The following is a 27,500-nucleotide window of genomic DNA, read 5'->3' as shown; positions in this document are numbered from 1 at the left end:
TAAGATCGTACTAAAAATAGAGGCTTGACTTTTATCTCTCAAAATCTCCTTATCATTATCTTGTGCAATCTTGAGTCTTTAAAATAAAGCGAGTGGGAGGGAGTGGGAAGAGGAAAGAGGAGCGGCAGGAAGAGGAGGAGGAGGAGGAGGAGGAGGTTAAGGAAGAATAGAAGGAAAAAAGTGTTAGGTAAAGATGAATAAGGGAAAACAAGAGGAAAAAAAATAGAAAAAAAAGATAGAAAGTGAATAAGAAGGATTTGAGAAGACGAGATGAGGGAGAGAAGTAGGAAAAAGAGGAGAAATAAAATAATATAAAGTAAAAATAAGATAAAGGAAAATAAAGAGAAAAAGAGAAGAATAAAAACGATAGAAAATTAAGAGAACATATTTGAAAACACTAGAAGATGAAAGAGAGGTTGTAAGAGGAGGAAAAGAAGATAAAAAAGGAGGAGAAAAAGAAAATTTGAGGGAAAGCTTGAGAAAAAAAGAAGATATAGAAAATGAAGAGATAGTATTTAAGGGGACTAGAAGAGAGAATAGAGAGAGAAAAGGAGGAAAGGAAAGATAGACAGAAACGAAGAGAAACTAATGGAGGAAAAATGGGAGGAAAAGAAGAGGAAGAGGAAGAATTGTGGGGGGGGGGGGTTGACTAGAAGAGGGAAAAAAAAGAGAAAGAAGGAAGGAGGGAAAGAAAGGTAGATAGAAACGGAGAAAACTTAATGGAGGAGAAAGGGGAGGAAAGAAGAGGAAGTGTGTGTGTGTGTGTGTGTGTGTGTGTGTGTGTGTGTGTGTGTGTGTGTGTGTGACTGTCACTTGGAGGAATTGTAGACATTTTAGGTTTTTCGTTTTTTTTTTTTTTTTGCGACAGGTGATGACGGGAGGAGGAGGAAGAGGAGAAGGAGGAGGAGGAGGAGGAGGAGGGTATTTCTTCACCTGGCGGGGTCATTGAAGGGTGAAAAGAGGAGGAGGAGGAGGAGGTAAACTTCTAAGAATAACACCATTTTGAAGGTGTGTCTGTGTGTGTGTGTGGTGGGGGGGACGGGGAGGAACGGTAAGGTATGATAGGGGGGGGGGTAAGGGTTAGGTCGTGATCTGGGTCGTGGTGGTGGTGGTGGTGGTGATTGGTACATGTAGTGGTGGTTGTGGAGGGGGGAGAGGGGGCGTGTACAGTGAAGGGGGTGTGGTGATGATGGTAGTGGTGAGGAATTAATATATTGGTGGGGGGGGGTAATCGTAGTGGTTGTGGTGATGGTGTGTATTGATGTTTATAGTGGTGGTGATGAAAGGCTGGTAGTGTTGTCGTATAGAAGTGGTGATATGGTGTTACAGTGACGATCGTAATGGTGGTGGTGGTCGTAGTGGAGGTGATATCGTGAGGTAATGGTGATGAATGTGGTGTTGCCTTCTACAGGGGATTGTGATGGTGATGGTGTTGTGCATTATAGTGAGGGTTTAAGAGGCGAGGAGAGAAGAGGAAGGGGAGGAGGAGGAGGAAGAACAACTGAGGAAGAGGAGCTGTCACTATAGAAAGAGGAGGAGGAGGAGGAGCCAGTGTCGTGAAGAGGAAAAGAGGAACTCATAAGAAAGAGGAAAGGAAAGGAACAAGAGGACTCAAGAGGAACGAACGGTGGGAAGTGGAGGAAAGAAGAGGAGGAAGAGGAGGAAGGAGGGACACAGGAGAGAAGAGGTGCAAGAGGAGGAAGGAGGGACACAGGAGAGAAGTGTAAAAAGAGTTAATTAAAAGAGAAAACCAAATAGAAGAAAGAGGAAAGGAAAGGAACAAGAGGACTCAAGAGGAACGAACGGTGGGGAGTGAAGGAAAGAAGAGGAGCAAGAGGAGGAAGGAGGGACACAGGAGAGAAGAGGTGCAAGAAGAGTTTAAAGAGAAAACCAAATAGAAGGAAGAGGAAAGGAAAGGAACACGAAGACTCAAGAGGAAGAACAGTGAGAAGTAAAGAAGAGGAGCAGGAGGAGGAGGAGGAAGACACACATGAGGGAAGAGGAGCAAGAAGAATACAAGGAGGAGAAAACCAAGTCGAGGTAAGAGGAGGAGGAAAACACTTAGAAGAGAGCAGAGTGGAGGAGGCGCCGACAAGAGGCAAGAGTAGCATAAGAGGTACCAGGAACAAGAGGAGGAGGAGGAGAGAACCAAGTGGAGGCAAGGCGAGGAAGACACTTGAGGGGGCACAATAAGAGCAGCAGGCGGCGTGAGGAGGGCCGTGCCGAGGTGCTTCCTGCTCCCTGCCCCGCCGTGCCCGCCGCGGCTTCCGTGTGGGGCACCAAGGTCGCCGCGGCCCTCGCCTGGCCCGGGGATGAGTGCCCCGGGGCCGCGCGTGGCCGCCCCGCAGGTGTAGCGCCCCGGGGGTGTCCGTGCCACCTGTCGTGCCACCTGCTGCCGCCGCCATGACGAGCGCCCAGCCGCCGCCCCGCCTGGTCACCTCCCAGACGCTGTTCCTGCTGCCGCTGCCCTACACGGCGGGCCCTCCCATGCAGGCCTCCGCGGCGGGGCCTGGCGGGGCGGCGCGGTGGGGGCGACCGGGCGGGGATGGGGCGGGTGCCGGGGGCGGGGGCGGGAGAGGGAGCGGGAGCGGGAGCGGGGAGGGGGCCAGCAGCAGCAGCAGCAGGCAGGACAAGAGTGTGGGGCGCGGGGCGGGGCGGCTCAGTGTGTGTAGCCAGCCTGTGGAGGACGGACCCGCGCCGCCGCCCACGCCGCCGCTCTCCGCCCACTCCTCGGACAGCGGGCACTGGACGTCGTGGTCGGGGGGCGGGGAGCAGCACACGTCCCCGCCGCCCTCACCGCGCCTGCCGCGCCAGCTCGATTCCGAGGGGCTGCGTCAGCTGGACCGCCTCAACCAGCACAACTTGGCTGATTTTGCCCGCAAGTTACGCGAGCGGGAGAGTGAGGCGGAGGAGCAGCAGCAGCCGGAGCAGCAGCAGCAGCAGCAGCAGGGCGGCGGCCTCTCCAGTGGAACCTTTGACCGCAGTCGCAGCGCGAGGCGGACAAAAGGGTCTGCGGAGGGTCTGTTGGGAGAGGCGCGCGAGGCGTGGCGGGAGCTCGCAGGGGTGACGCCCTCACGCAGGCTCCTGCAGCTGATGCGCCGCCTCCAGGAGAAGGTGGGAGACTCGGTGCCGTCCATCCTCGACCACGTCACTTTTGGCAGGTCGCCAGCACCACGCGTTTCCAAGCGATCCCCTCTCAAGGATTCCTCGCTGTTCAACACGGGCGGCGGCGGCCCGCTGCAACAGACACAGCAGCAGCAGCAGCAGCAGCAGCTGGCCGTGGCCACGGCCTGCGGCGCCCTCGTGGCGGGCGGCGGCCAGGTGCGGACCTTTGTCAACACGAGCCGCCTGCCCGGCCTGCGAGAAGACCTGCTCAACAACAACACCGCGGCGGGGCACGACGCCCCCGTGTGTCTGGCGCGGCCCGGCGGCCCCCGCGGCCAGTGGCGGCAGCTGCCCCACCCCGACGCCGATATGACGCAGATCAAGGAGAACGTGGCCGTGGCGGCGCCCGTCAGGCACCGCCGGAACAAGAGCAAGACGCGGCCCCCCAGCCCCGCGGGGGAGCGGCGCACCCCTTCCCCCTGCCCCCCCTCCCCTCGGGACAACAGCCGCTCCAGGCAGCCTCACATACTGCCTCCACCTAGGGACAGAAGCATTCCCAGGGACGCCTCCCGCCAGCGGGGCCCCCCGGGCCAGGGCAGGGACGCCAGCCGCGTTCGCCAAAATGAGACACCTCACATCAGGGACGCCAGCCCCGTCAAGGCGCCCCGGGAGTCCCTGGGGCAGCCCCGGGGGCGGGACAGGACCAACCGCTCACACCTGCGGGACCTTCCTCCCCTGGCAGGTGATCGGCCCCGGGGGGGCGGCATGCGCGGTGTGTCCCAGCCCGCCGTGCCCCACAGCCCCCGGAGCCAGGACCCCCGGCACCCGCGGCCCGCTAAGCAGCGGGACAAGACGCTGCCGCCCACGCCGCGGGACGCCTCCAGCGGCAGGCCCAGGAACGCCGATGTGCTGGCGACGCTCAACGGCCACGCCCGGCACGCCGCGACGCCCAACGGCCTGGCGTCCCCACACACGGCGCGGCGCAGCCCCGGGCCCCCGCAGCCCGGCAGGCCACGGAGGGGGCGGGGCCGGGGGGGCGCCCATTGCCCTTCCATCGGTGACAGTGAGTCCGAGGCGGGGTCCGCCGCGCCCCGCAAGATGTCCACGGACTCCTCCTCGTCGGGGGTGAGCGGCTCCTCGGGTGAGGCGCTCCCTGACCTGTGTCCCGCCACGGCGGCCATGAACCTCCGGAACCTGGCCGCCACGCGCGTGGCCGCCGCCGCCGACGGGACCAGGTGTGTGGAGAATGGCGGCGGCTTCTCGCCCCACCAACACCTGCACGCCCGCACGCCCTCGCCGGCCCGCCCGCCACCCTCCCCCTCACCGTCCCCGCAGCGGCGCGGCGCGGGGCGGGGCGGGGCGGGGCGCTGGGTGTGTGAACGGCAGGGGGGCGCCGTGGCGGTGCTCATCAACCACTACGACACCCCGGGGAGCAGCGACCCCCTGCTGCGGCCCGCCACCAAGCTGACCTCCTCCCGCATGTCCGTGCTCAAGCCGCGCCCCAGGCACCACCACTCCCCCGGCCCTGCCCCCGGCCCCGGCCCCGGCCCCGGCCCCGCCCCTGCCCCGCAGGTGAATGGCAGGCCGAAGGAGAACAAGAAGCACAAGAGTCGCGTGCACGTGGGCGGCGGGGAGCCCCACCCCCTGGCCGGCCCCCGCCACCAGTCCCCCTCCCCCGCCCGGAGGCAGCAGCCCCCCGTCAAGGCCACCACCATCAACATATCCCTGGGCCCGGCGCCCCCCAACGGCACCGTGGCGCCCAGGAAGAATGGGACGGGGGTACGTCAGCCGGGGCGGGGCCGGGGCGGGCGGGGGGGCGGCAGAAGGGAGGAGGTGCCGCGCCCCCGGTCCGGGTCACGCCTGATACGCAAGGAAACGTTTCGTGTGGTGCGGCCGCTGGAGGGGCAGGGCGGGGGCGGGGCGGGGGGCGACCCCTGCCCCATCACCCCCTCGCTGCGCCTCCGCTACCTGATGCAGCGCGCCCACAGCACCTCCAACAGCGACAACAGCGCCGAGAACAGCAGCGAGGAGGTGAGTCTGGGGGCACACACACACACACACACACACACACACACACACACACACACACACACACACACACACACACACACACGGCACGCCCATCCTCACCTGGTCATTAGTATACAGGTGTGTGTGTGTGTGTGTGTGTGTGTGTGTGGAGGGAAGACAAGAAGAGTGAGAGTGTTGGGTAACAGTAAAGGTAAACAAACAAAAACTGGAAGAAATATAGGAAGAAGATAAGAGGAGGAGGAGGAGGAGTACACCGCAGAAAGAAAATAACATGTGTAAGAGTAGAAGGAGGATGACAACGATGACGAGGAAGAAAAAATATTGAAGTGGAGATTGAAGAAGAACAATAACAAGGAACAATAAAAGTAGTGAACAAGTTAGTGAAGCAGAACAAACAAGCAAAAAAAAAAAAAAGGAAAAATGTACAGATAAGAGGAAGGAGTGAGATGAAAGAAAAATAAATAATCGAGGTAGACAATTGAAGGAAAGATCAAGGAAGGAAGGAGAGAGAGAGAGAGAGAGAGAGAGAGAGAGAGAGAGAGAGAGAGAGAGAGAGAGAGATATGAAGGATGACGAAAGGGAAAGAGGGAGGGAAGTAGGAAGATGATGACGCAAGGAAAGGAGAGAAGATTAGGGAGGACAGAGGAAGAAAGAGGAGGAGGAGGAGGAAGGGAAGCAGAAAGGTGAAGAAGCAAGGAAAGGAGAGAAGAGGAAGGAATGAGGAAGAGAGATAGAGGAAGAGGAGACAGATGGAAGACAAGGGGAAGAAGACAGGTGGAGGAGGGGGAAAAGGAAGAGAACAAGAGACAGCTGGAGGAAGAGGAGGAGAATAAGGAGAGAGGAAGTGACAGATGGAGGAGGAGGAAGGGAGGAAAGTAGAAAGATGAAGTAGGTAAAGAAGAAGGAGGAAGAGGAGGAGTAGAGGAGAGAAATGGAGGAGGAAGAGAAGGAGTGAGGGAAGTAGAAAGATAAAGTAACTAAGAAAGGAGGGAAGATGAAGATGAAGAAGGAAGAAGAGGAGGAGGAGGAAGGTAGAGACACAGGTAGACAGGTGGTGGAGAGGGGGAGGGGGGAGGGAGGGGGAGTGGGCCCACCTTGGACAGGTATGCCAGACCTCCCCTTTAAGGTGTTATGAAGGTCCCTCATTGTGGTGGTGGTGGTGGTGGTGAGGGCTATGCTACAATGTTCGTGTGGTGGGAATGGTGGTGATGGTGATGAGGGTGGTGTGGTGGTGAAGATAGTTTGGTAGTGAGGTGGTGGTGATGATGGTGGTGGTGGTGGTGGTGAGGGCTGTGTTACAATGTTGGTGATGATGATGGTGGTGGTGGTGGTGAAGATAGTTTGGTAGTGAGGAGGTGGTGATGATAGTGGTGATGAGGAAAGTGTTATTCAGGTGGTGGTGGTGGTGGTGAGGGTTATGTTACAATGTTGGTGATGATGGTGGTGGTGGTGATGATAGTGAATAATGGTGGTGAGGGAAGTGTCTTGGTGATGATAGTGTGGTGAGGGTAGTGTTATTCTGGTGGTGGTGATGAGGGTTATTTTGCAACGTTGATGATGAAGTTTGTGGTGATGATGATGGTGGTAATGATAGTGAATAATGGTGATGATAGTGTGGTGAGGGAGGCGTTCCAGTGGTGATGGTAGTGGTGATGATGAGTTGGCTGATGTGTCTGCATTGGTGGTGGTGATGGTGTTGAGGGGTGTGGGTGTGGTGAGTGTCTGGTGATAATGGTGGTGGTGGTGTTGAAATTTGTCTACGATCATTAGTTTGCTTTATTATTGTTTTTTTTGTTTTTTTTTTTGTAATACGAATTCACTCGCCTTGCTTTTAATATTAATTTTTTTTTCTTTGTTGCTAATTGAAGAACGTTTTAGAATTTAAGTTGTTTTTTTTCTCCTCATTTTCTTCGTTTTTCGTTCTCTTCTTCCTTCCTTCCTTCTGTCAAGTTTTTTCCCCCTTCGTTCTCCTTTATCAGTTTTCCTTTTTTCCTTCCTTCCTTCCCCTCTTTCAATCATTTTTTTCTTCCTACCTTCCTTCCTCTCCATCGTTGTTGTTTTTTCCTCCCTTCCCTTTTTATCGTTTTTTTTTTCTTTGTCTTCCTCTGTCACTTTTTTCCTCCTTCCTTCCTTCCTTCCTTCCTTCTCAATTTTTCTTCCTTCTTTTCTTCCTTCCTTCCTTCCTTCCCTTTTTATCACTTTTTCTTCCTTCCTTCCTTCCCTTCTTTCTATCATTTCCCTTCTTATTTCTATCTTGATTTTTCCTTTTTTAATTTTTTCTCTTTTCTCCTTTTATTTCAAACTTTTTTCCTCAGGTGTGTGTGTGTGTGTGTGTGTGTGTGTGTGTGTGTGTGTGTGTGTGTGTGTGTGTGTGTGTGTGTGTGTACGTGTGGATGATTAGTGTATTTTAGCAATCTTCATCCTCCTATTTCCTTTCCTCCTCCTCCTCCTACTCCTCCTCCTCCTCCTCTTCCTCCTCCTCAAAAACCTATTACGTGAGGAGAATGAACTCTGATAATTCTCTCTCTCTCTCTCTCTCTCTCTCTCTCTCTCTCTCTCTCTCTCTCTCTCTCTCTCTCTCGTATTTCCTTGCAAGCGGTCCAAACACCCTCATAATTTTCCTCTTTCCTTCTCTCCCTCTTCCTCCTCCTCCTCCTCTTCCTCCTTTACTCCTCTTCCTCTATTTCCTCTTTCTTTGCTTAAATTTCTCCATTCTTAACCTTTGTATTTTTTCCTTTTACTCTATTCACTTTCTCTATCTTTTATTTCCCTCTTTAGTTTTTCCTTCCTTTTCCTCCCTTGTTTTATCTCCCTCTTTCTCTCCCTCCCTTTTCTTTCCTTCCTTTTTCCCTCCCTTTTGTTTCTTAAGTTATTCCCCTCTTCCTTCTCTGTTTCCTTTTCTCTTTCTCTTTTTCCTTTCTTCTTATGTTTTCCTTCCCTTCATTTTCTTTCCATCTCTCTCTTCCTTCTTTTTCTTCCTCCCTTTCATTGTTCTTTTTATTTTCCTCTTCATTCTCTGTTTCCTTCTTTTTCCTCTTCTTCCTTCTCTTGTTTTCCTTCTTTCCTTCCTTCTTTTCCCTTCATCTGTCTCTTCCTTCTTCCTCCCTTTTCTTCCCTTCCTCCCTTCTTGGTCATTAAATTGTTTTCCCCTTTCTTCTCTGTCCCTTTCCTCTTCCTCTTCTTCCCTCTCTCTTGTTTTCCTTCTCTTTCCTCCCTCCTTTTCCCTCCATCTGTCTCTTCTCTCTTCCTCCCTTCCTTCTTCTTCTTTGCTCTTTAAATTATCTGTCTTCCTTCTTTGTTCCCTTCCTCTTCCTCTTTATTTTCCTCTTTTTCCTTCTCTTTTTCTCTTCCTTTTCTCTTCCTCTCATCTTTTTCATCCCTTCTTCGTGGTTCTTTAAATTATCTTTCTCTTCCTTCTTCGTTTCCTTACCTCCTCTTTTTCCTTCCTTCTCTTGTTTCCTTCATTTCTTCTTCCTTCCCTCCATCTCTTTCCTTTTTCTCTCCCTCTCCCTCCTTTTTCTCTCCCCCACTTCTTTGTTCCTCGTTAAATCATCTTCCTCTTCCTTCTCCGTTCCCTTCATCTTTCTCTTTGTTTCCCTCCCTCCCTCCCTCTCTCCTTCCCTCCCTCCTCTCCTCCGTTACTTTCCTCCTCCTCCACTTTCTCTCCTTATCTCCTCCACTTCCTTTCTCTTCTTAATATCTTCACCTCTTGTCACCTTCCTCCTTATTCTCTCCTCTCCCTCCCTCTCCCTCCCCTTTCTCTCCAGTCTTATCTCCCCACCCACTCTCTCCCTATCTCACTTCCTCTCCTTCTCTCTTATCTCTCCCCTCCCCTTCCTCTTTCCTTCTCCCCCTTCTCTTCCTTCTTTCTTCCTGTCCCTTCCATTCCCCCCTTCCAACTCCTTCCCCTTCCTTCTCCCCCCTTCTTTTCCTCCTCCTCTTTCCTTCCCCTCCCTCCCTTCCTTCTTTCGTTCTGTCCCTTCCCTTCCCCCCTTCCATCTCCTTCCCCTTCCTTCTCCCCCCTTCTTTTCCTCCCTCCTCTCCTCTTATCCGCCTCCTCCTCCTCCTCCTCCTCCTCCTCCTTCCTTCTTTAATTCGCTTTTTCTCCCCCCCCCCCCACACACACACACACTGAAATGCCACAAGGGGTGGGGGGCAGAGAGGGTCGTCGTCAGCTGTTTCCTGTTCCTGTCGCAAACAAGGTCATAAAGTTAGAGAGAGAGAGAGAGAGAGAGAGAGAGAGAGAGAGAGAGAGAGAGAGAGCAAGGGGGGTTTATTTCACGTGAGGACGACTTTCTCTCACACACACACACACACACACACACACACACACACACACACACACACACACCTGTTTACTGTTTATTTTAGCTCCGTTATGCAGGTGTGTGGAGGAGGAGGAGGAGGAGGAGGAGGAGGAGAAGATGAAAAAGGTATATTTGCCAGTCATAATCCCATCCTCCTCCTACTCCTCCTCCTCCTCCTCCTCCTCCTCCTCCTCCTCCTCCTCTACTGCATCTCTTCGTCTCTTCTCACTTTCCCTTTCTATATAAACTTCCGTCTCATATTCTCTCTCTCTCTCTCTCTCTCTCTCTCTCTCTCTCTCTCTCTCTCTCTCTCTCTCTCTCTCTCTCTCTCTCTCTCTCTCTCTCTCATAAATTTGTCCTGTTTTTCATCACCCTTCTCTCTTATCTCCTCCTCTTCCTCTTCCTCTTCCTCTTCCTCCACCTCCTTTTTTCCTTCTTTCTCCCTTCTCTTATTTATCTCCCTATTCTCCCTTCCTTCCTCCCAATTCGTCCTCTCTTTTTCTTCCTCCTCCTCTTCTTCATACTGTTGCTAAGATATTACATGCCGCCTCCCCTTCCTCCTCCCCTCTTCTTCCTCCCTTCTTCCTCCTCTCTTCCTCCCCTACCATATAATCACTACCTTCCCTATATGGAACGTACTTAGACGAACTCAAAGACCTCTCCTCCTCCTCCTCCTCCTCCTCCTCCTCCTCGTACTCCTCCTCCTCCTCCTCCTCCTCCTCTTTCACTCATGTTAATTATTTTACACGAAAAGAATGGGAGAGAGAAGTGCAAGATTATCGTGAGAGAGAGAGAGAGAGAGAGAGAGAGAGAGAGAGAGAGAGAGAGAGGGCTAATATAGGTCCACGCCTTTACACAGTCACTACTATTTTTAATCTTGAGAACCCCGCCCCGCCCCGGACCCCGAGAGAGAGAGAGAGAGAGAGAATGTGTGAGTGACCTTTTCTCAGCAAGTCGTGTGTCTTTGCATAATTTTTCTTACTCTAGATTCTCTCTCTCTCTCTCTCTCTCTCTCTCTCTCTCTCTCTCTCTCTCTCTCTCTCTCTCTCTCTCTCTCTCTCTCTGTCTTCTTTAATTGTACTTTTTTCTTCATTTCTCTTATTTCCCTTTTCTTTTTATTGTTTTTATTTATGAAGTATTTTTTATCATAGCTTTTTCTTACTATTGTTATTATTTTCAAACCCTCACGGTCTTCATTCTTATTATTTTATCCAATTTATCGCTAATATTTTTTTTCTATTTAACATTTATTTTCTTAGCTTCAATCTGAATTTTTTTTATTAACGCCTTTTCTCTCCTTTTCCTCGTCCTCTTTCCTTTTCTTTCTTTCTTTTTTCCGCTTTTTTTTATCTCATTTCCCTCTCAGCCCCTTTCTTTTCTTTTTCCTCCTTTCCTTTTCCCTCAAATCACCAATCGTTGTTCTTTCTTTTTTTTCCGCTTTTTTCATCTCATTTCCCTCTCAGGCCTTTTCTTTTTCCTCCTTTTTTTCCCCTCAAATCACTAATCGTTCTTTCTTTTTTCCCCTTTTTTATCTCATTTCCCTCTCAGCCCTTTTCTTTTTCCTCCTTTTTTTCCCCTCAAATCACTAATCGTTCTTTCTTTTTTCCCCTTTTTTATCTCATTTCCCTCTCAGCCCTTTTCTTTTTCCTCCTTTTTTTCCCCTCAAATCACTAATCGTTCTTTCTTTTTTCCCCTTTTTTATCTCATTTCCCTCTCAGCCCCTTTCTTTTCTTTTTCCTCCTTTCCTTTTCCCTCAAATCACCAATCGTTGTTCTTTCTTTTCCCGCCCTCACTCTCTTCATCCTTCCTTCTTTTCTGCACTTTTCCCTCTCCGTCTTCTTCCCCCACCTTCATTTCTTCTTTATCTCCCTTCTCTCTTTCCTTCCCCCTGTTTCTTCTTCCTCCTCTCTCTTCTACCGTCTACCTTCTTTTACTCTTCTTCTTCTTCTTTATTTTTCTTCCCTCTACCATTCTAATTATACTCCCCAACTTAACACCTATTGCCCTTCACCTTCTCTCCCCTCTCCCCTCCTCATCTCCCCCCCTTCTTCCTCCCCTGCACAAGTGAATGAGGTGTGGACGCACGTGTGGGAAGGTGTGGGACGGACAGGTGTGGGCGCCAAAAGGGGGGAAGGGGGGAGCTCAGGTGTGTAGTGGGGAGGGGAGGAAGGGGAAGGGGGGAGGGGGTCAAAGGTGGATTGGTGTGTGACGTTGGTGTTAGGGAGGAAAGGGGGAGAAGGAGACGGGGAGGAAAGGAAGGGGGAGAAAGGGAGGGTCAGAGGGGGAGGAAAGGAGGTAGGAAGGATGGGGAAGAAAGGAAGGGAGGAGAGGGGATTGGGGAAGGGGAGAGAGGAAGGAAGGGGGAGGAAAGGGAGAGGGGAGAGAAAAGGAAATGGAGTGGAAGGAAGAAGTGTGTTGGAGAGAGAGAGAGAGAGAGAGAGAGAGAGAGTCAGTCAAAGCACATCAAAACAAGTAAAAAAAAAAAAAAAGAATGAGAGAAAAAAGAATAAAAAAGGGGGATGGGAGAGAGAGATGATAATGGGAGATAAGAAGAAGGGGAGATAAATGAGGGGAAAGGGGAGATCACACCTGTAATTAATCTCCCCACCTGTAAAACGTCACCCCCTCCCCCCCCCCTCATAATCTATCACCCAAACCCTCCCTCTCTCTCTCTCTCTCTCTCTCTCTCTCTCTCTCTCTCTCTCTCTCTCTCTCTCTCTCTCTCTCTCTCTCTCTCTCTCTCTCTAATCTCTAATCTCTCCCACTAACACATTTACCTCCTCTAACGGTATCTCCTCCTCCTCCTCGTCCTCCTCGTCCTCCTCCTCCTCCTCCTCCTCCTCCTCCTCTTGACCAACTACTTTCGCTCTTACTTTATTTATTTTCTTTTGCAATTTAAATCTTTTGGTGTCACTGAGAGAGAGAGAGAGAGAGAGTAGGTTAAGCTTACGAAAAATTGGACTTCTCTCACTCTTTTCTCCTCCCCCTTTTACCTCCCCTTCTCTCCCTCTCATTTATCTTCCCTTTACCTATAAGCTCCCTTTCTTACCCAACACACCCTTCCCCCCATTACTTATCACCCTTTCCTAAATCCTCCCTTATCCTCCCTTACCCTTTCTCCCTATTCCTTTTTCCCATTCCTTATTTTCTATCTTATTTTTCTTCTTTTCGGTTTCTTTTTTTTCTTCACTTGTTTTCTTTTCTTGCTTTCCTTCATTCTTTCTTCCTTACCTCTCCTTGACTTGCTTGTTTTCTTTTTCTTTTTTCTTAACTTCTATTCTTGGTTTCTTCACTGGTTTTTTTTTTTTTCTTTCCTTATTTTTTTCTTAACCTGTTCTTGACTTACTAACTTTTCTTTCTTTCTTTTCTCAATTTATTTTCGTATCTTCTTTATTGCTGTTTTTCTTTTTTCTTAACTTCTATTCCTGTTTTCTTCACTGGTTTTCTTTTTTTTCTCTCCTTTCTTATTTTTTTCTTAACCTGTTCTTGACTTACTAACTTTTCTTTCTTTCTTTTCTTAATTTATTTTCGTATCTTCTTTATTGCTGTTTTTCTTTTTTCTTAACTTCTTGGTTTTTTCACTGATTTTCTTTTTTTTTCTTTCTTTTCTTATTTTTTTCTTAACCTGTTCTTGACTTACTAACTTTTCTTTCTTTCTTTTCTTAATTTATCTTCGTATCTTCTTTATTGCTGGTTTTCTTTTTTTCTTAACTTCTATTCTTGGTTTCTTCACTGATTTTCTTTTTTTTCTTTCCTTTCTTATTTTTTTCTTAACCTGTTCTTGACTTACTAGCTATTTTTTTCCTAATTTATCTTCGTATCTTCTTTATTGATTCTTTTTCTCATATTTTCATGACTCACCGATTTACCTTTCTTTCCTTTCTTCCTTCCTTTCTTTCTACCTGTCTTTCTTTCTCTCTCGGTTTCTCATCTGTTGCATTTCTCTCCCTTTCTTTCATCTTAACTTTTTCTTTGCTCTTTCCTCGATTTCAATTTTCTTTCTCCGTTTTCTTTATTCTTTATTCTTTTTTATTCAGCTTTATTCACTTATCACTATCTTCTCCCTCACTCCCTTTCTCTCTCCCTTCCACATTAACTTCCTTTCTCCCTTTTCCTCCGTCTTTATTTCCTTTCTTCTTCAACCTTATACATTTAAAATTCACTTTCTTCTCCCTCACTGTCACCTTTCTCCCTTCACCCTTCACCCCCTCCCCCATACACCCACACCCTCACCCACATCACTCCATTTAAACCCTTCAACTCACACCCACACTCTCACTCCCTCCCTCTCTCTCCCTCTCTCTTCCCCCTCTCCCTCCCTCTCGCTCTCTTCCTTGTTCTCTCTCTTGACTTTCACTAACCTCCTCTTCCTCCTCCTCCATGGTATGCTAGACACGTGACCCTTGACCTCTTAACTGACCACGTTAGGGGGGGAAGGGGGGTGAGGTCATGTGTTTACTTGTTTTATTGTATGTTTATCTATTCTTTATTTTTGTTTTGTATTGTGGTTGATTGGTTTCTTGTTCTCTTGTTCTCTCTCTCTCTCTCTCTCTCTCTCTCTCTCTCTCTCTCTCTCTCTCTCTCTCTCTCTCGTGATCACTTTCTTTCCTTTCGTTGAAATCGCTAAATCGCCTCGTAATCCTTTCTTTTTTTTCTTTGCCAACTTTCTCCTACTCTCTCTCTCTCTCTCTCTCTCTCTCTCTCTCTCTCTCTCTCTCTCTCTCTCTCTCTCTCTCTCTCTCTCTCTCTCTCTCTCTCTCTCTCTCTCTGTGTGTGTGTGTGTGTGTGTGTGTGTGTGTGTGTGTGTGTGTGTGTGTGTGTGTGTGTGTGTGTGTGTGTGTCCACGAGTCACGCACATAGTTTATGACTTTTACCTTGGTCATGCGGGCTGTCTGTGTGTCTGTGTGTGTGTGTGTGTTTCTTGTTTTCTTTCCTTTGTTTTCTTTGGTTATGTTTTTTTTCTTTTATTACAAGAACAACTACCGCTTCTTCTTCTTCTTCTTCTTCTTCTTCTTTTACTACTACTACTACTACTACTACTACTATTACTACTACTACTACTACTACTACTACTTTTAAATGCTACTTTTTGTTAATAATTTCTCTAGCTTACTTATGATACTAATTTACTTTTCTTTCTCTTCCTTCCTTCCTTCCTTTCTTTCTTTTGTTCTTTCCTTCCTTCTTTACTTTTTTCGTCTCCTTTCATTCTTCATTCTTTCCTTTGTTCCTTCTTCTTTCTTTTCTTTCTTTATTTTGTTGTTATTCCCGCGTTTAAGAAAATTACATTGTTGAGGGATGTAATAAAGATGATGGAAAGAAGTAAATAATGTGATAAAGATCGTAACGGGAAGAATTGTGCAATGGAGAAGGTCAACACACACACACACACACACACACACACACACACACACACACACACACACACACGCGAGCTACATCATAATACGACCATACGGGTGGACATAACTTCTTTTTTTTTCCTTCTTTCTTTCTTTTTTAACGCCTTTTAACTTCTTTTTCCTTCTTTCTTTCTTTTTTAACTCCTTTTAACTTCTTTTTCCTTCTTTCTTTCTTTCTTTTTTAACTCCTTTTAACTTCTTTTTCCTTCTTTCTTTCTTTCTTTTTTAACTCCTTTTAACTTCTTTTTCCTTCTTTCTTTCTTTCTTTCTTAACTCCTTTTCTTTCTTTCTTACTTCTTTCTTTTTCTCTTTCTTCTTTTTCTCCTTTCTCTCTTTCTTAACTCCTTTTAACTTCTTTTTCCTTCTTTCTTTCTTTTTTTTCTTTCTTAACTCCTTTTCTTTCTTTCTTACTTCTTTCTTTTTCTCTTTCTTAACTTCTTTTTCTCCTTCTTTCTTTCTTTCTTTCTTTCTTAACTCATTTTAACTTTTCCTTCTTTCTTTCTTTCTTTCTTAACTCATTTTAACTTTTTTCCTTCTTTCTTTCTTTCTTTCTTAACTCATTTTAACTTTTTTCTTTCTTTCTTTCTTTCTTAACTCCTTTTAACTTTTTTCCTTCTTTCTTTCTTTCTTTCTTAACTCATTTTAACTTTTTTCTTTCTTTCTTTCTTTCTTAACTCTTTTTAACTTCTTTTTCCTTCTTTCTTTCTTTCTTTCTTAATTCCTTTTCTTTCTTACTTACTTCTTTCTTTTTCACTTTCCTAACTTCTTTTTCTCCTTCTTTCTTTCTTTTTCAACTTTTTAATTTATTTTTTCCTTCTTTCTTCCTTTTTTAACTCCTTTTAACTTCTTTTTTTTTCTTCTTTCTTTCAACTCCTTTTCTTTCCTTCATTCTCCCTTTTTTCTTTCATCCTTTTCCTTCTCGTCTCATGTTTTTTCCCCATTTCTTCTTCCTTCCTTCCTTCCTTCTTTCCTTTTCTTCATTTTATCACCTTATTATTTTTTTCTGTTCCTCTATTTCCTTCGTTCGTTTCCTCCTTCTTTTCTTCCCCATTTCTTTCTTTTTGTCTCATTTTTCTCTTCTCCTTTTTTTCCTTATATCTTTCTTTGTCCTTTTTTATTTTATTTTTCCTTGTTCGTACACACACACACACACACACACAGAGAGAGAGAGAGAGAGAGAGAGAGAGAGAGAGAGAGAGGAAAGCCTTCGACCTTTGCTGAGTCGAGTTGCTTTTTTAGGAAGACTTAAACCTCAGGCGAATAACATCACTCTCGCCTCCTCCTCCTCCTCCTCCTCCTCCTCCTCCTCCTCCTCCTCCTCTTCCTCCTCCTCCTTCACTTTACTCCTCTCTTCCTATTGTTTTCTCTTGTTTTCTTTCTTCCTTATCATATTCCTCTTTCTCTGCTTTTTTCTTCTTTCCCATCTTTTTTTCTTCTTTATCCTCCTCTCCTTTGTCTGTTCCTCTTTTTAACACCTTCCTCTTTTCTCATTTTCTTCTTCCCACTCCTCTCCCTCTTCCTCCCACCTCCTCTTCTTCCTCCTCTTATTTTCTTCCTTTTTTCTCATTTCCTTCTTCCCATTCCTCTCCTTCCTGCATCTCTTTATCTATGTTTCCTTTCCTCTTTTCTTTTTTATTCTTTCCTTCCTTGTCATCCTCTTCCTCTTCTCTTTCCTTTTTCTTCTCCTCATCTTCTTTGTCTTCTTCCTCCCCTATTCTCTTTCCTGTATCGTTTTCCTCTCCCTCTCTTCCTCTTCTTCGTCATCTTCCTTCTCTCTTTTATCGCTTTCCTCTCCCCTTCTTCCTCTTCTTCGTCATCTTCTTTCTCCCTTTTATCGTTTTTCTCTCCCCCTCTTCCTCTTCTTCGTCATCTTCCTCCTTTTCTTTCTTTCATTCTCCCTTTTTCCTTTCTACTTTTCCTTCTTGTCTCATGATTTTTTTTCCATTTCTTCTTTCTCCTTCCTTTTCTTATTTTTTTCACATAATTATTTACACTGTTCCTCTATTTCCCTTCTTCGTTTCGTCCTTCCCTTCTTCCCCTTTTCTTTCTTTTTGTCTCATTTTTTCTCTTTTCTACTATCGTTTTCCTCTCCCCCTCTTCCTCTTCTTCATCATCTTCCTTCTCCCTTTTATTGTTTTCCTCTCCCCTTCTTCCTCTTCTTCATCATCTTCCTCTTCCCCTCTTTTCATTCTTCTTCTCGTCCCCTCAACTCCTCTCTACCTCCTCCTCCTCCTCCTTTGTCTTCTCCCTATCATCCCCATCATCACCATCACCACCACCATCATCACCATTATCACCCACCCCTCCACCACTACCATTTTCATCATTCAACTCCATTCATCACCTTTTTCCACACCCACCACCATTGCTACTGCCACGCCCACCACCACCACCACCACCACCATCACCACCACCACCATTACCGCCGCCAGCAATCACCACTGCCTTGCCCTTCCTCACCACTCCTACTGTTCACCACCACTGCCATCACCATTATCACCACTACCATCACCACCACCACCACCTCCTTGTTCCTTTTCCATCATCATCACTTTTTCTTCTTCTTTTCTTTTTCTTTCCTCTTCAATCCTCCTTCCCTTTCTGTTTCTTTTCTTCTTTACTCTTTTCTTTCCTCCTCCTCTTCAACTCTCCCCCTCTTCCTCTTTCTTTCTTCCTTACTTTTCTTCTTTACTCTTTCCTCCTCCTGTTCCTTCTTCTTTTCTTCTCTTCCTCTTCCCTCATTTCCTTCTCCCTTCCTCCTTCCTCTCCCCATCTCATTACCTACAAAAACACTCCCCTCTCCCCTTCTTCCCCCCCCCCTTCCCTCCTCCCCTTTCCTCCCCTCCCCTTTCCTATGCTATCAAATGACATACCAAAATCTTCCCTTCCCTTCCATTCCTTCCCCTTCTATTTATTTTTTCTCCCTCCCTTCCCCTTTCCTCCCCCTTTCCTCTCCTTCCCCTTTTCTCTCCCCTTACCTGTCCTCCCTTCACACCTGTTCTCACACCTGGCAATTTGTAGAAGTAGGTAGTTCGTTGCTGTCAGGTGTCTCAAGAGGAGGAGGAAGAGGAGATAAGAGGTGGAGGAGGAGGAAGAAGATGGAGTAGACGTGAAGGTGGAGTGGAAATGATAAGAGGAAGAGGAGGAGGAAGATGAGTGGAGGAGGAGGTGGAGGAGAAAAAAAAGTTAAGGAAAAAAGATCATGGAAAAGAGGAAGAAAGAGGAACAGTGAGGAGGAGGAGGAAGAAGAGGAGGAGAAAGAAGATCATGGAAGAGAGAAAGGAAGAGGAACAGTGAGGAGGAGGAGGAGGAGGAAGAGAGAAAGGAGATGATTAGAGGAAGAAGAGGAGGAGGAGAAGAGAACATGGAAGAGGAAGAAGAAAGAAAAATAATAAAAAAGGAAATATATATCGTTAAAAGAGGAAGTGGAAGAGGAGGAGGAGGAGGAGGAGGAGGAGGAGGAATGAGAAGAAAAAAAGGGAGACTATTGAAGGAGGAAGAAGAGGAGGAGGAGGAGTGGGAAGAGGAGTGTTAGTTGTATAAAGAAAAGGTTTAAGGTATTGGAGGAGGAGGAGGTGGAGGAGGAGGAGGAGGAGGTGGAGGAGGAGGAGGTGGAGGAGGAGGAGGAGGAGGAGATGAGTTTGTTCTTCCTTCTTCCTTCTTCCTCATCAGCATTCGGCTCCTCACCTCTTCCTTAAATAGCCTCCTCCTCCTCCTCCTCCTCCTCCCACCCACCCGAAGACCCATACATTCCCCCTATCTTCCTCCTCCTCTTCTTCCTCCTCTTCCTTTAACTCCCTCTTTCCTTACCTTCGTTCTTCCTTGTTTTCTCTTCCTCTTCCTTATATTCATTCTTCCTTCCTTCCTTTCTCCCTCTTCTCTCTCTCTCTCTCTCTCTCTCTCTCTCTCTCTCTCTCTCTCTCTCTCTCTCTCTCTCTCTCTCTCTCTCTCTCTCTCTCTCTCTCTCTCTCTCTCTCTCTCTCTCTCTCTCTCTCTCCTTCCTTTTCTATCTCTGTAAGGAAAGGGAGGTGCGTGGGACACATGCGAGAATAATAAATGGATGAAAGAAGGGAGATATTCAGACATTCATAAGAGTTTGGTACCAGGTAGGAGTCCGGGTAGGATAATTTAATTAAACAAACTGGATAATTCAACATCAAACAGGGACATAGGCAAGAATTTGTTTGTTGATCATGTCATGTGTGCCAGCCCAATATTCATGTCAAATATAAATAGATAAAGATAAATTGGATAATTAGGTGGGGTTAGATATTAGCACACGGGAGCTTAGGGTAGGCTGCCTCATGCAGGCCTACTTCTCTTCTGAACTCCTGCGTTCTTATGTTCTTATGTTCTTTCTTCTCTTCTGAATCCTAATCTCTCCTTCCTTCTTCCTCCTCTTCCATCTCCTCCTCCTCCTATTCTTCCCCTCTCATATTTCATGCTTATAATGTCCCCTTCTGTATCCTTTCTTCCCTTCCCTTCCCTTCCCTTCCTTCCTCCCCTTCCCTTCTCCCTTCCCTCCCCTTCCTCCCTCCCTCCCTCGCTATACTCACGATCTTCCATAGTCATTTTCAATCCTCCTCCTCCTCCTCCTCCTCCTCCTCCTCCTCCTCCTCCTCTTCTCACAAATCACCACCGCTATCACGACATTCCAAACACACACACACACTCACACACACACACACAGGCACCCAGCTGTCTCGCCCCTTCTCCTTTAACTCCTCCTCTTCCTCCTCCTCCTCCTCCTCCTCCATATGTATTCTCTCCCCTCCACTTCCTTCTCTCCTTTTCCTCCATTCTTCCCTTCCCTCCATTCTTACCTTCTCTTTCCTCCGACCTTTCCTCCCCATCTACCTAACTACCCTCTTATTCAACTTTACCTCCTCCTCCTCCTCCTCCTCCTCCTCCTTCGGCCGTGTAACCCAATTCTTGTCTCATTATTCCTTCGTACCCAGTTAGGGAGTCGCTTTTTACTCTCTCTCTCTCTCTCTCTCTCTCTCTCTCTCTCTCTCTCTCTCTCTCTCTCTCTCTCTCTCTCTCTCTCTCTCTCTCTCTCTCTCTCTCTCTCTCTCTCTCTCTCTCTCTCTCTCTCTCTCTCTCTCTCTCTCTCTCTCTCTCTCAACTTTAACATTCTCCCTACCTGCATTTCTTCCTCCATTCCTTCTCTCCCTTACCTCCCCTCTTTTTTCTTCCCTCTCCTTCCTCTTCCCTTTCCTTTCCTTACCTTTTCCTTCCCCTTTCCTCTACCCTTTCCCCTTCCCTCCTCTTTTCTCCCTTCTCCCTTCTCTCCCCTTTCCATTAATCTCCCTCAGTCTCCCTTATCTCCCTCCCATCACCTCCCTTACCTGTACCACGTTGGCCATTAGATACAAGGGTCTTAATAGCCTGCATACCTGTCCATTGAAAAGGTTAATTAGTGTGGGAGATACCTGCTTTACCTGGACACCTGCAAGTCATCTCTAATTAACCTGGCGACTTGGTGTATCTTACCTGTACGTGTCTTACCTTTCTGTGTAATCATTTATTATTACCCATTAACTCTTTCATTATGTAACGTTATCTTTTGTCATTACTAGTCTGTCTACTTATTTTCTACCTTTAATTCACTTTTATATCCGTTTTTCATTATCTGTTCTTTATATAACTTCACCTATTGTCATCTTTCCTACCTATCCTCCTCTTTTCTGGCTTAGTTTCATTCTTCCTTAGTTCTCCTCACTTATATATAGTTACCTTTTCTTATTTAACACATACCCATCTTTTTTTTCTTGCATTTTACTACTTCTCTTCCCTTCCCTTCCCTTCCCTTCCCTTGCCTTGCCTTCTCTTCCCTTGCCTTCCTTTCCCTTGCCTTCCTTTCCCTTGCCTTCCTTTCCCTTGCCTTCCCTTCCCTTGCCTTGCCTTGCCTTGCCTTGCCTTGCCTTCCCCTCCCTTCCCTTCCCTTCCCTACTCTTCTATGTCCTTACCTTTCCTAATTAAACATATACCTATCTTTTTCTTTCTTTCGTTTCACTCTTCCTTTCGTTTTTTTCTTCTACCCTTCCTTCTCATCACCTCCTCTCCCATTACAGCCCATTTCGCATCCCTTCCCATCATCTCTCAGCATCCCTTCATCTCCATCTCATCCCCCATTACTATTACATCTACATCCTTATAAATCATGTCCTATCCAACTATCTATCTGTCTATCTATTATATCTGTCCTTGCTACCCTCATCACTATTACACACACACACACACACACACACACACACACACACACGATGCATTCCTCCCTCTTCTTCTCCGTGTCTTTATCCTCGTCTGCCCAGAATGACTCGATCCATATTTGGCTCCCGCTCCGAATTAACATTTTTCGTGCGACCCTTTTCTGACGTCACCAGGTGTGTTCCCAGGTGTTAGGCCAGGTGTGGTGAGGCGGGGATGAGATGGGTAAATAGGTAGGGTAAGGTAGGTAAATTGAGGTATGGGTGATGGGGGAATAGGTATTAACATGGGGAAGATAGAGAAGGGATGGATAAGAAGGTGGGATAGGTTGGGTTAGGTAAGGTAAGAGGGAAGGAGGGAAGGGATGGTTGAATAGGTGAGGTAAGGTGAGGGTAGGTAGGAGGGTTATGGGTTGGTAAAGGGCTCAAGGAGAAGGGATGGGTAAGAAGGTGGGATAGGATAGGATAGGATAGGTTAGGTAAGGTAAGAGGGAAGGAAGGAAGGGATGGTTGAATAGGTGAGGTAAGGTGAGGGTAGGTAGGAGGGTTATGGGTTGGTAAAGGGCTCAAGGAGAAGAAGGGATGGGTAAGAAGGTGGGATAGGATAGGATAGGATAGGTTAGGTAAGGTAAGAGGGAAGGAAGGAAGGGATGGTTAAATATGTAAGGTAAGGTGAGGGTAGGTAGGTGGGCTATGGGTTGTAAAGGGTTGAAGTAGAAGGGGTGGATAGGTTGGTAGATACGCATTTAGGTTGGTTAGGTTAGGTAAGGTAAGAGGGAAGGAAGGAAGGGATGGTTAAAAAAAGGTAAGGTAAGGTGAGGGTAAGTAGGTGGGCTATGGGTTGGTAAAGGGTTGAAGTAGAAGAAGGGATGGATAGGTGGATAGATAGGTATTTAAGTAGGATAGGTTAGGTAAGGGCAGGTGATGTGTGGTAGGGATGGGATAGGTTCAAGGAGTAGATAGGACAGAGTTGATGGGTAAGTAAATTGGTAGGTAGGTTAGGTAAGGTGAGGTAGGGATGGGATAGGTTCAAGTTGTATATAGGACAGAGTTGATGGGCATGGAGATTGGTAGGTAGGTTAGGTTAGGTAGGGTAGGTTTGGCTAGGTTAGGTTAGGTTAGGTTGGATAAGGTTTGGTTAGGTAAGATAAGGTAAGGGTAGGTTAGGTAAAGGTAGGGTAGGGTACTGTAGGGTAGGTTAGGTAAATGGTAGGGTAGGGTAGGTTAGGTTAGGTAAATGGTAGGTTAGGTTAGGTTAGGTTGGGTAAGGTTAGGTTAGGTAAAGGTAGGGTAGGCTAGGTTAGGTTAGGTTAAGTTAGGTTAGGTAACGTAGGTAAGTAGGCAGGTGTTTGGGTAAAGAAGGGTAAGGGAGGGAAATGACAGAGGTTGTGTGTGTGTGTGTGTGTGTTTAGCATACATACAGGTAAAGGTGCCGAGTTTTTGTGGATTAATCAGATAACGACACACACACACACACACACACACACACACACACACACACACACACACACACACACACACACACAAGGATGGAGATTAATAGTGTTTCCTGAATGTCGAGTTGAGAGAGAGAGAGAGAGAGATGGTGGGAGTACTAATTACCTAATACCTTCGTGACGTCATAAGGAGTCAGGTGTTTGTGGGAGGAGGAGGAGGAGAAGGAGAAGAAGAAAGAGGACAGGTATTTTGATAAAGGTGAAGAGAAGGTGTTTACAGTTCACACACACACACACACACACACACACACACACACACACACAAAGCTTGCCTCACTCCTGCCCTTATCACAGTAGTACAAGTTTCCTTTTTCCTCCTCCTCCTCCTCTTCTTCCTCCTCCTCCTCCTCCTCCTCCTCCTCCTTACGTAATGTGGGTCAGTCAGTCTTCGGTTCTTGAGTCATCAGTTGCGACTTATTTTCCTCTCTTAACTCAGACGTGTGAGAAATAAGTCGTGGATTATCTTGTGTTTCTTATTTTCCCTTTAGTCAGGAGTGTGAAATAAGTCGCGGTCTTTTTTTGTGTGTATGACTTTTTTTTTTCCTTGTTTTAGTCAGGTGTGTAAAATAAGTCGTGGATTATCTTCATATGTGACTTATTTTCCGTTCTTAAGTCAGGTGTGTAAAATAAGTCGTGGATTATCTTCATATGTGACTTATTTTCCGTTCTTAAGTCAGGTGTGTAAAATAAGTCGTGGATTATCTTCATATGTGACTTATTTTCCGTTCTTAAGTCAGGTGTGTGAAATAAGTCGTGGATTATCTTCATATGTGACTTATTTTCCGTTTTTAAGTCAGGTGTGTGAAATAAGTCGTGGGTTCTCTTCGTATGTGACTTATTTTTATTTTTATCAGGTGTGTGGAAATAAATTTGTGGGGTTCTCTTCGTATGTGAGCGGTTTCTTTTTTTCTTTTTTTCTTTTATACCTGTAAGTCATCTGTTTGTCCCTTGTCACCTGTGTATACCTTTAATTACCTTCCATTAACTTTTTTGTGTACCTGTGAATCACCTTTTTATGTAACCTGTTCCATTAGCCCTTTTTTTTTTACAATGAATCACCGTTTTTTTCTAGTACCTGTGTTCCATTAGCCCTTTTTTTCGGTATATATGAATCACCTATTATTATTATTTATTTTATTGTTTATTTTTTTTTTTTTTTTTTTTTATTTTTTTTTTTACCTATCCTTTGTTTCGAAGTCAGCTGTTTCTCTGTAATTTTCTTCTGTCCTTCAACTGTCATTATTTTTTTTCCTTTCTTTCCCTTTACTCTACTTGCCCCTTTCCCTTCCTCTTACTTTATTCTCCTTCCTTTCATTTCATTTTAATTTCCTTCCTCTTTTAACTCATTTGTTTGTTCCTAGTCAGTCGGTTTTCTTTAATTTTCTTCTGTCCTTCAACTGTCATTATTTTTTTTCATTTCTTTCCCTTTACTTGTCCCTTTCCCTTCCTCTTACTTTATTCTCCTTCCTTTCCTTTCATTTCAATTTCCTTCCTCTTTTTCCTCATTTGTTTGTTCCTAGTCAGTCGGTTTTCTTTAATTTTCTTCTTTCCTTCACCTGTTATATATTTTCTTATTTTCCTTTCTTTCCCTTTACTCTACTTCTCCCTTTCCCTTCCTCTTACTTTATTCTCCTTCTTCCTTTCATTTCATTTTAATTTCCTTCCTCTTTTTCCTCATTTGTTTGTTCCTTGTCAGTCGTTTCTCTTTAATTTTCTTCTGTCCTTCACCTATCATATATATTTTCTTATTTTCCTTTCTTTCCTTTACTCTACTTCTCCCTTTCCCTTCCTCTTACTTCATTCTCCTTCATTTCATTTAATTTTTCTTCCTCTTCCTTCCTTTCCATTTTCCCTTTGTTTTTCCTGCTTCTCCGTTCCTCTCCATTCTTCCTTCCTTCCTTCCCTCCTCCCCTTCCTTTTTTTCCCCCTTCCTTCCCTTACTTCCTCCCCTCTCCCTTCTCTTCCTCTTCAGTTCTCGCCTCCTCCTCCTCCTCCTCCTCCTCCTTATCATCATCATCATCCTTCTGCTGTTACTACTACTGTTACTTCTGTTTGAGTGAGAGAGAGAGAGAGAGAGAGAGAGAGAGAGAACCACACCCTACTTGTTTACAGCCTCCGTCCCAAGGTCATTCGATGCTCTCTCTCTCTCTCTCTCTCTCTCTCTCTCTCTCTCTCTCTCTCTCTCTCTCATTATGTCTGAGTGGAAGGAAGGAAATGAGCAATGCAAGGATGGAGGAGGAGGAGGAAGAAGAAGAAGAAGAAGAAGAAGAGGAGGAGGAGGAGGAGGAGGAAGAAGAGGAGGAGGAGGGAAAGTGAAGGTGAGAGAACAAAGAGAAGGAGAATAAACCCAAACGGAGACAAGGAGAAGAAGAGGGAGAGAAAGAAAAAGTGGAAGAGAGAAGGAAAGAGGAGGAGGAGGAGGAGGAGAGATGAGGAAGGAAGACTGAGAGGAGAGGATGAAGGGGTTGTTGTTGTTGTTGTTGATGTTGATGTTGGAAAAGGGAGAGAAATGGAAGGAAGGGAGAAGGGAGAAATGGATGGAATAGGGAGAGAAGTGGAAGGAAGGAGGGATAGAGAAGAAAATGAGGAAAAGAATGAGAGAAAAGAGGCAGAGGAAAAGGAGGAAAGGAGAGAAGAGGAAGCAAAAAGGAAGGAAGAAAGAAAATGTAAAGAAGAAAATTAATCAATAAAAGAATGATGGAGGAAAGAGGCGGAGGAAAGGGAGGGAGAGGAAGGTGAGGAGGGAAGGGAGGGAGAGAAAGGCGAGGAGGGAAGGGAGGGAGAGGAAGGTGAGGAGGGAAGGGAGGGAGAGGAAGGTGAGGAGGGAAGGGAGGGAGAGGAAGGTGAGGAGGACCCTCCCAATTATAGAAGGAGAAAAAAGACAAGAAAAAGGATAAAGAAGAGGAAGAGGAGGAGGAGGAGGAGAGGGAGAGGAAGATGAAGGTATTTCCGATGTAATGAAGAGGTCAAAGAGAGAGAGAGAGAGAGAGAGAGAGAGAGAACACCTTTGCATTACCTGTGTCCTACCTGGCTTCCCTAATTAGCTCCCACTCTGTCCACGCCCAGGTGAGATTGTTACTTGCCCTCTCTCTCTCTCTCTCTCTCTCTCTCTCTCTCTCTCTCTCTCTCTCTCTCTCTCTCTCTCTCTCTCTCTCTCTCTCTGTCTCTCTCTCTCTCTCTCATCTCCCCTTTTACTCCATTATGTCATCCCTGTCTTCGATCTTCTTCCCCTTTCCCCTCTTCCCCCTTCTCCCCTCCCCTTTCCCCTTCTTATCCCCTTCCCCTTCTCCCTTCATTCTCCTTTTCCCCTCTCCCCTCTTCCTCCCCTTCCTCCTACTCCTGTTCTTCTTTTACTTTTCATTTTCCTCGAATTCCTTCACTTCCCTTTCCATAACTTTCTCTTTCCTATCTACGCATCTGTTTCTTCCTTTTCTTTTCCCTTCCATAACTTTATTTCGTGTCTTCCTTTCCCTTTCTTCCCTTTTCATCCCTTTTCTTTCCATCTATTTCTTCCCATCTATTTCCTTCCCATTCCTTTTTTTGTTGTTGTTGTTGTTTTTGCTTTGTTTTGTTTTGTTTCCTCTTATCGACATTTTCATTTTTCTTCCTCTTTTATTCACCTTTCTAATTCCCTTGTGCTCTGTTCCCTTTATTTTTCCTCCCATTTCTTTTCCATTTCTTTTCCATTTTCTTCCCTTTTCCTTTTTTTCCTTTCTCTGTTTTGCTTTCCTTCAGTTGACCTTCCTGTCCTTTCCCTTTTTTTTCTCTCCCTCTCCCTTCCCTCCCTCCTCCCCTTCCCCTACTTTCCCTTCCCTTCCCTCTCCCTCCCCTTCTTTCCCTCCCTTCCTCCTCCCTAGCCATGTTTTCGAAGCTTATTACGTTGTGCCAAATCTCTCTCTCTCTCTCTCTCTCTCTCTCTCTCTCTCTCTCTCTCTCTCTCTCTCTCTCTCTCTCTCTCTCTCTCTCTCTCTCTCTCTCTCTCTCTCTCTCTCTCTCTCTCTCTCTCACACACACACACACACACACACACAGAAATACTTGGCACCTCTCCTCCTCTACTTCTTCCTTCTCCTTCTCTACCTCCTCCTCCTCCTCCTCCTCCTCCCCCCCTCAAGGTCGTGTGAGTCAGTCTTGAGTCAGAATCTTTAATCTCTCCTCCATTTTCCTCTCTTTCCTCCCCTTCTTTATCTCTCCTCCTCCTTTCCTCCTCCTTTCCTCCTCCTTCATATAATCTCTTTCATCTGTCGTTCTTTCTACGTTCGTTATCTCCTTCCCATCTTCTCCCTTCTTTTCCTCCTCTTCTTTCCTTCATTTTCTATTTCCTCCTCTTCTCCCTCTTCTTTTAATCTCCATCTGTCTTATCTCATTACCATCTCCCTTTCCTCTTCCTCGCCTCCATTTTTTCCTCCTCTTACCTCCATTTCTCTCTTTCCTCCTCTTCTCCCTCTTCTTTTAATCTCCTTCATATGTCTCATTCTTTCTACGTTCGTTATCTCCTTACCATCTTCTCCCTTTCCTCTCCCTCTCCTCCTTTATTCTCTTTCCTCCTCTCATTTGTTTCTCTTCCTTGATTATCTCCTCACCTTCCTCTCCCTCCCTTCCCTCCTTACCTTCCTCTTCCTCCCTTCGCTCCTCCCTTCCCTCCGCCACTCTCTATCATTCTTTTCTTAATTTTCTTCTTTACATTTTCTTACTTTTCCTTTTTGTTGCTTCCTCTTCTCTCCCTCCTTTTCCTTTGCCTCTATTCCTCATTTTCTTCTCTATCCCTTCTTCCCTCGTTCTTTCCTTCATTCCTCTCTTCCTTATTTCCTTCCTTTCTCTTTCCTCTTCTCTCCACCATTCCTTCCTTCATTTCTTCATTCTCCATTTACATCCATTTTCTTCTTTTCCTTCTTTCCTCTCTTATTCGTCTGTTTTCGTCTGCCTCAACCCTTTATGCAGTCACTTCTC

The 27,500-nt window shown here is 46.3% G+C and overlaps 2 protein-coding genes across 13 annotated transcripts in view; both read left to right on the top strand.

Annotated features, from left to right (window-relative positions):
- LOC127004999 (serine/threonine-protein kinase N-like) overlaps positions 1–27,500 on the top strand; it is a 211,357-nt gene that overhangs the window by 179,054 nt on the left and 4,803 nt on the right. The window lies entirely within an intron of this gene.
- The window catches only part of LOC127004997 (protein PRRC2A-like), a 95,816-nt gene continuing 69,562 nt past the window's right edge, over positions 1,247–27,500 (top strand). The window contains exon 1 of one of the 2 annotated variants that reach the window (XM_050873419.1): positions 1,247–5,136. In XM_050873419.1, coding sequence (XP_050729376.1) covers positions 2,404–5,136 — 2,733 coding nt within the window. In that variant the 5' untranslated portion in view covers positions 1,247–2,403. The remainder of the gene's footprint in view (positions 5,137–27,500) is intronic. The other variant, XM_050873420.1, reaches the window with a different exon arrangement.

This window comes from Eriocheir sinensis, chromosome 29 (assembly GCF_024679095.1).
Source record: "Eriocheir sinensis breed Jianghai 21 chromosome 29, ASM2467909v1, whole genome shotgun sequence".
In the NCBI taxonomy this organism is placed as follows: domain Eukaryota; kingdom Metazoa; phylum Arthropoda; class Malacostraca; order Decapoda; family Varunidae; genus Eriocheir; species Eriocheir sinensis.
Note: the sequence above shows the minus strand (reverse complement) of the source record. Positions and strands in the feature narration are given on the sequence as shown.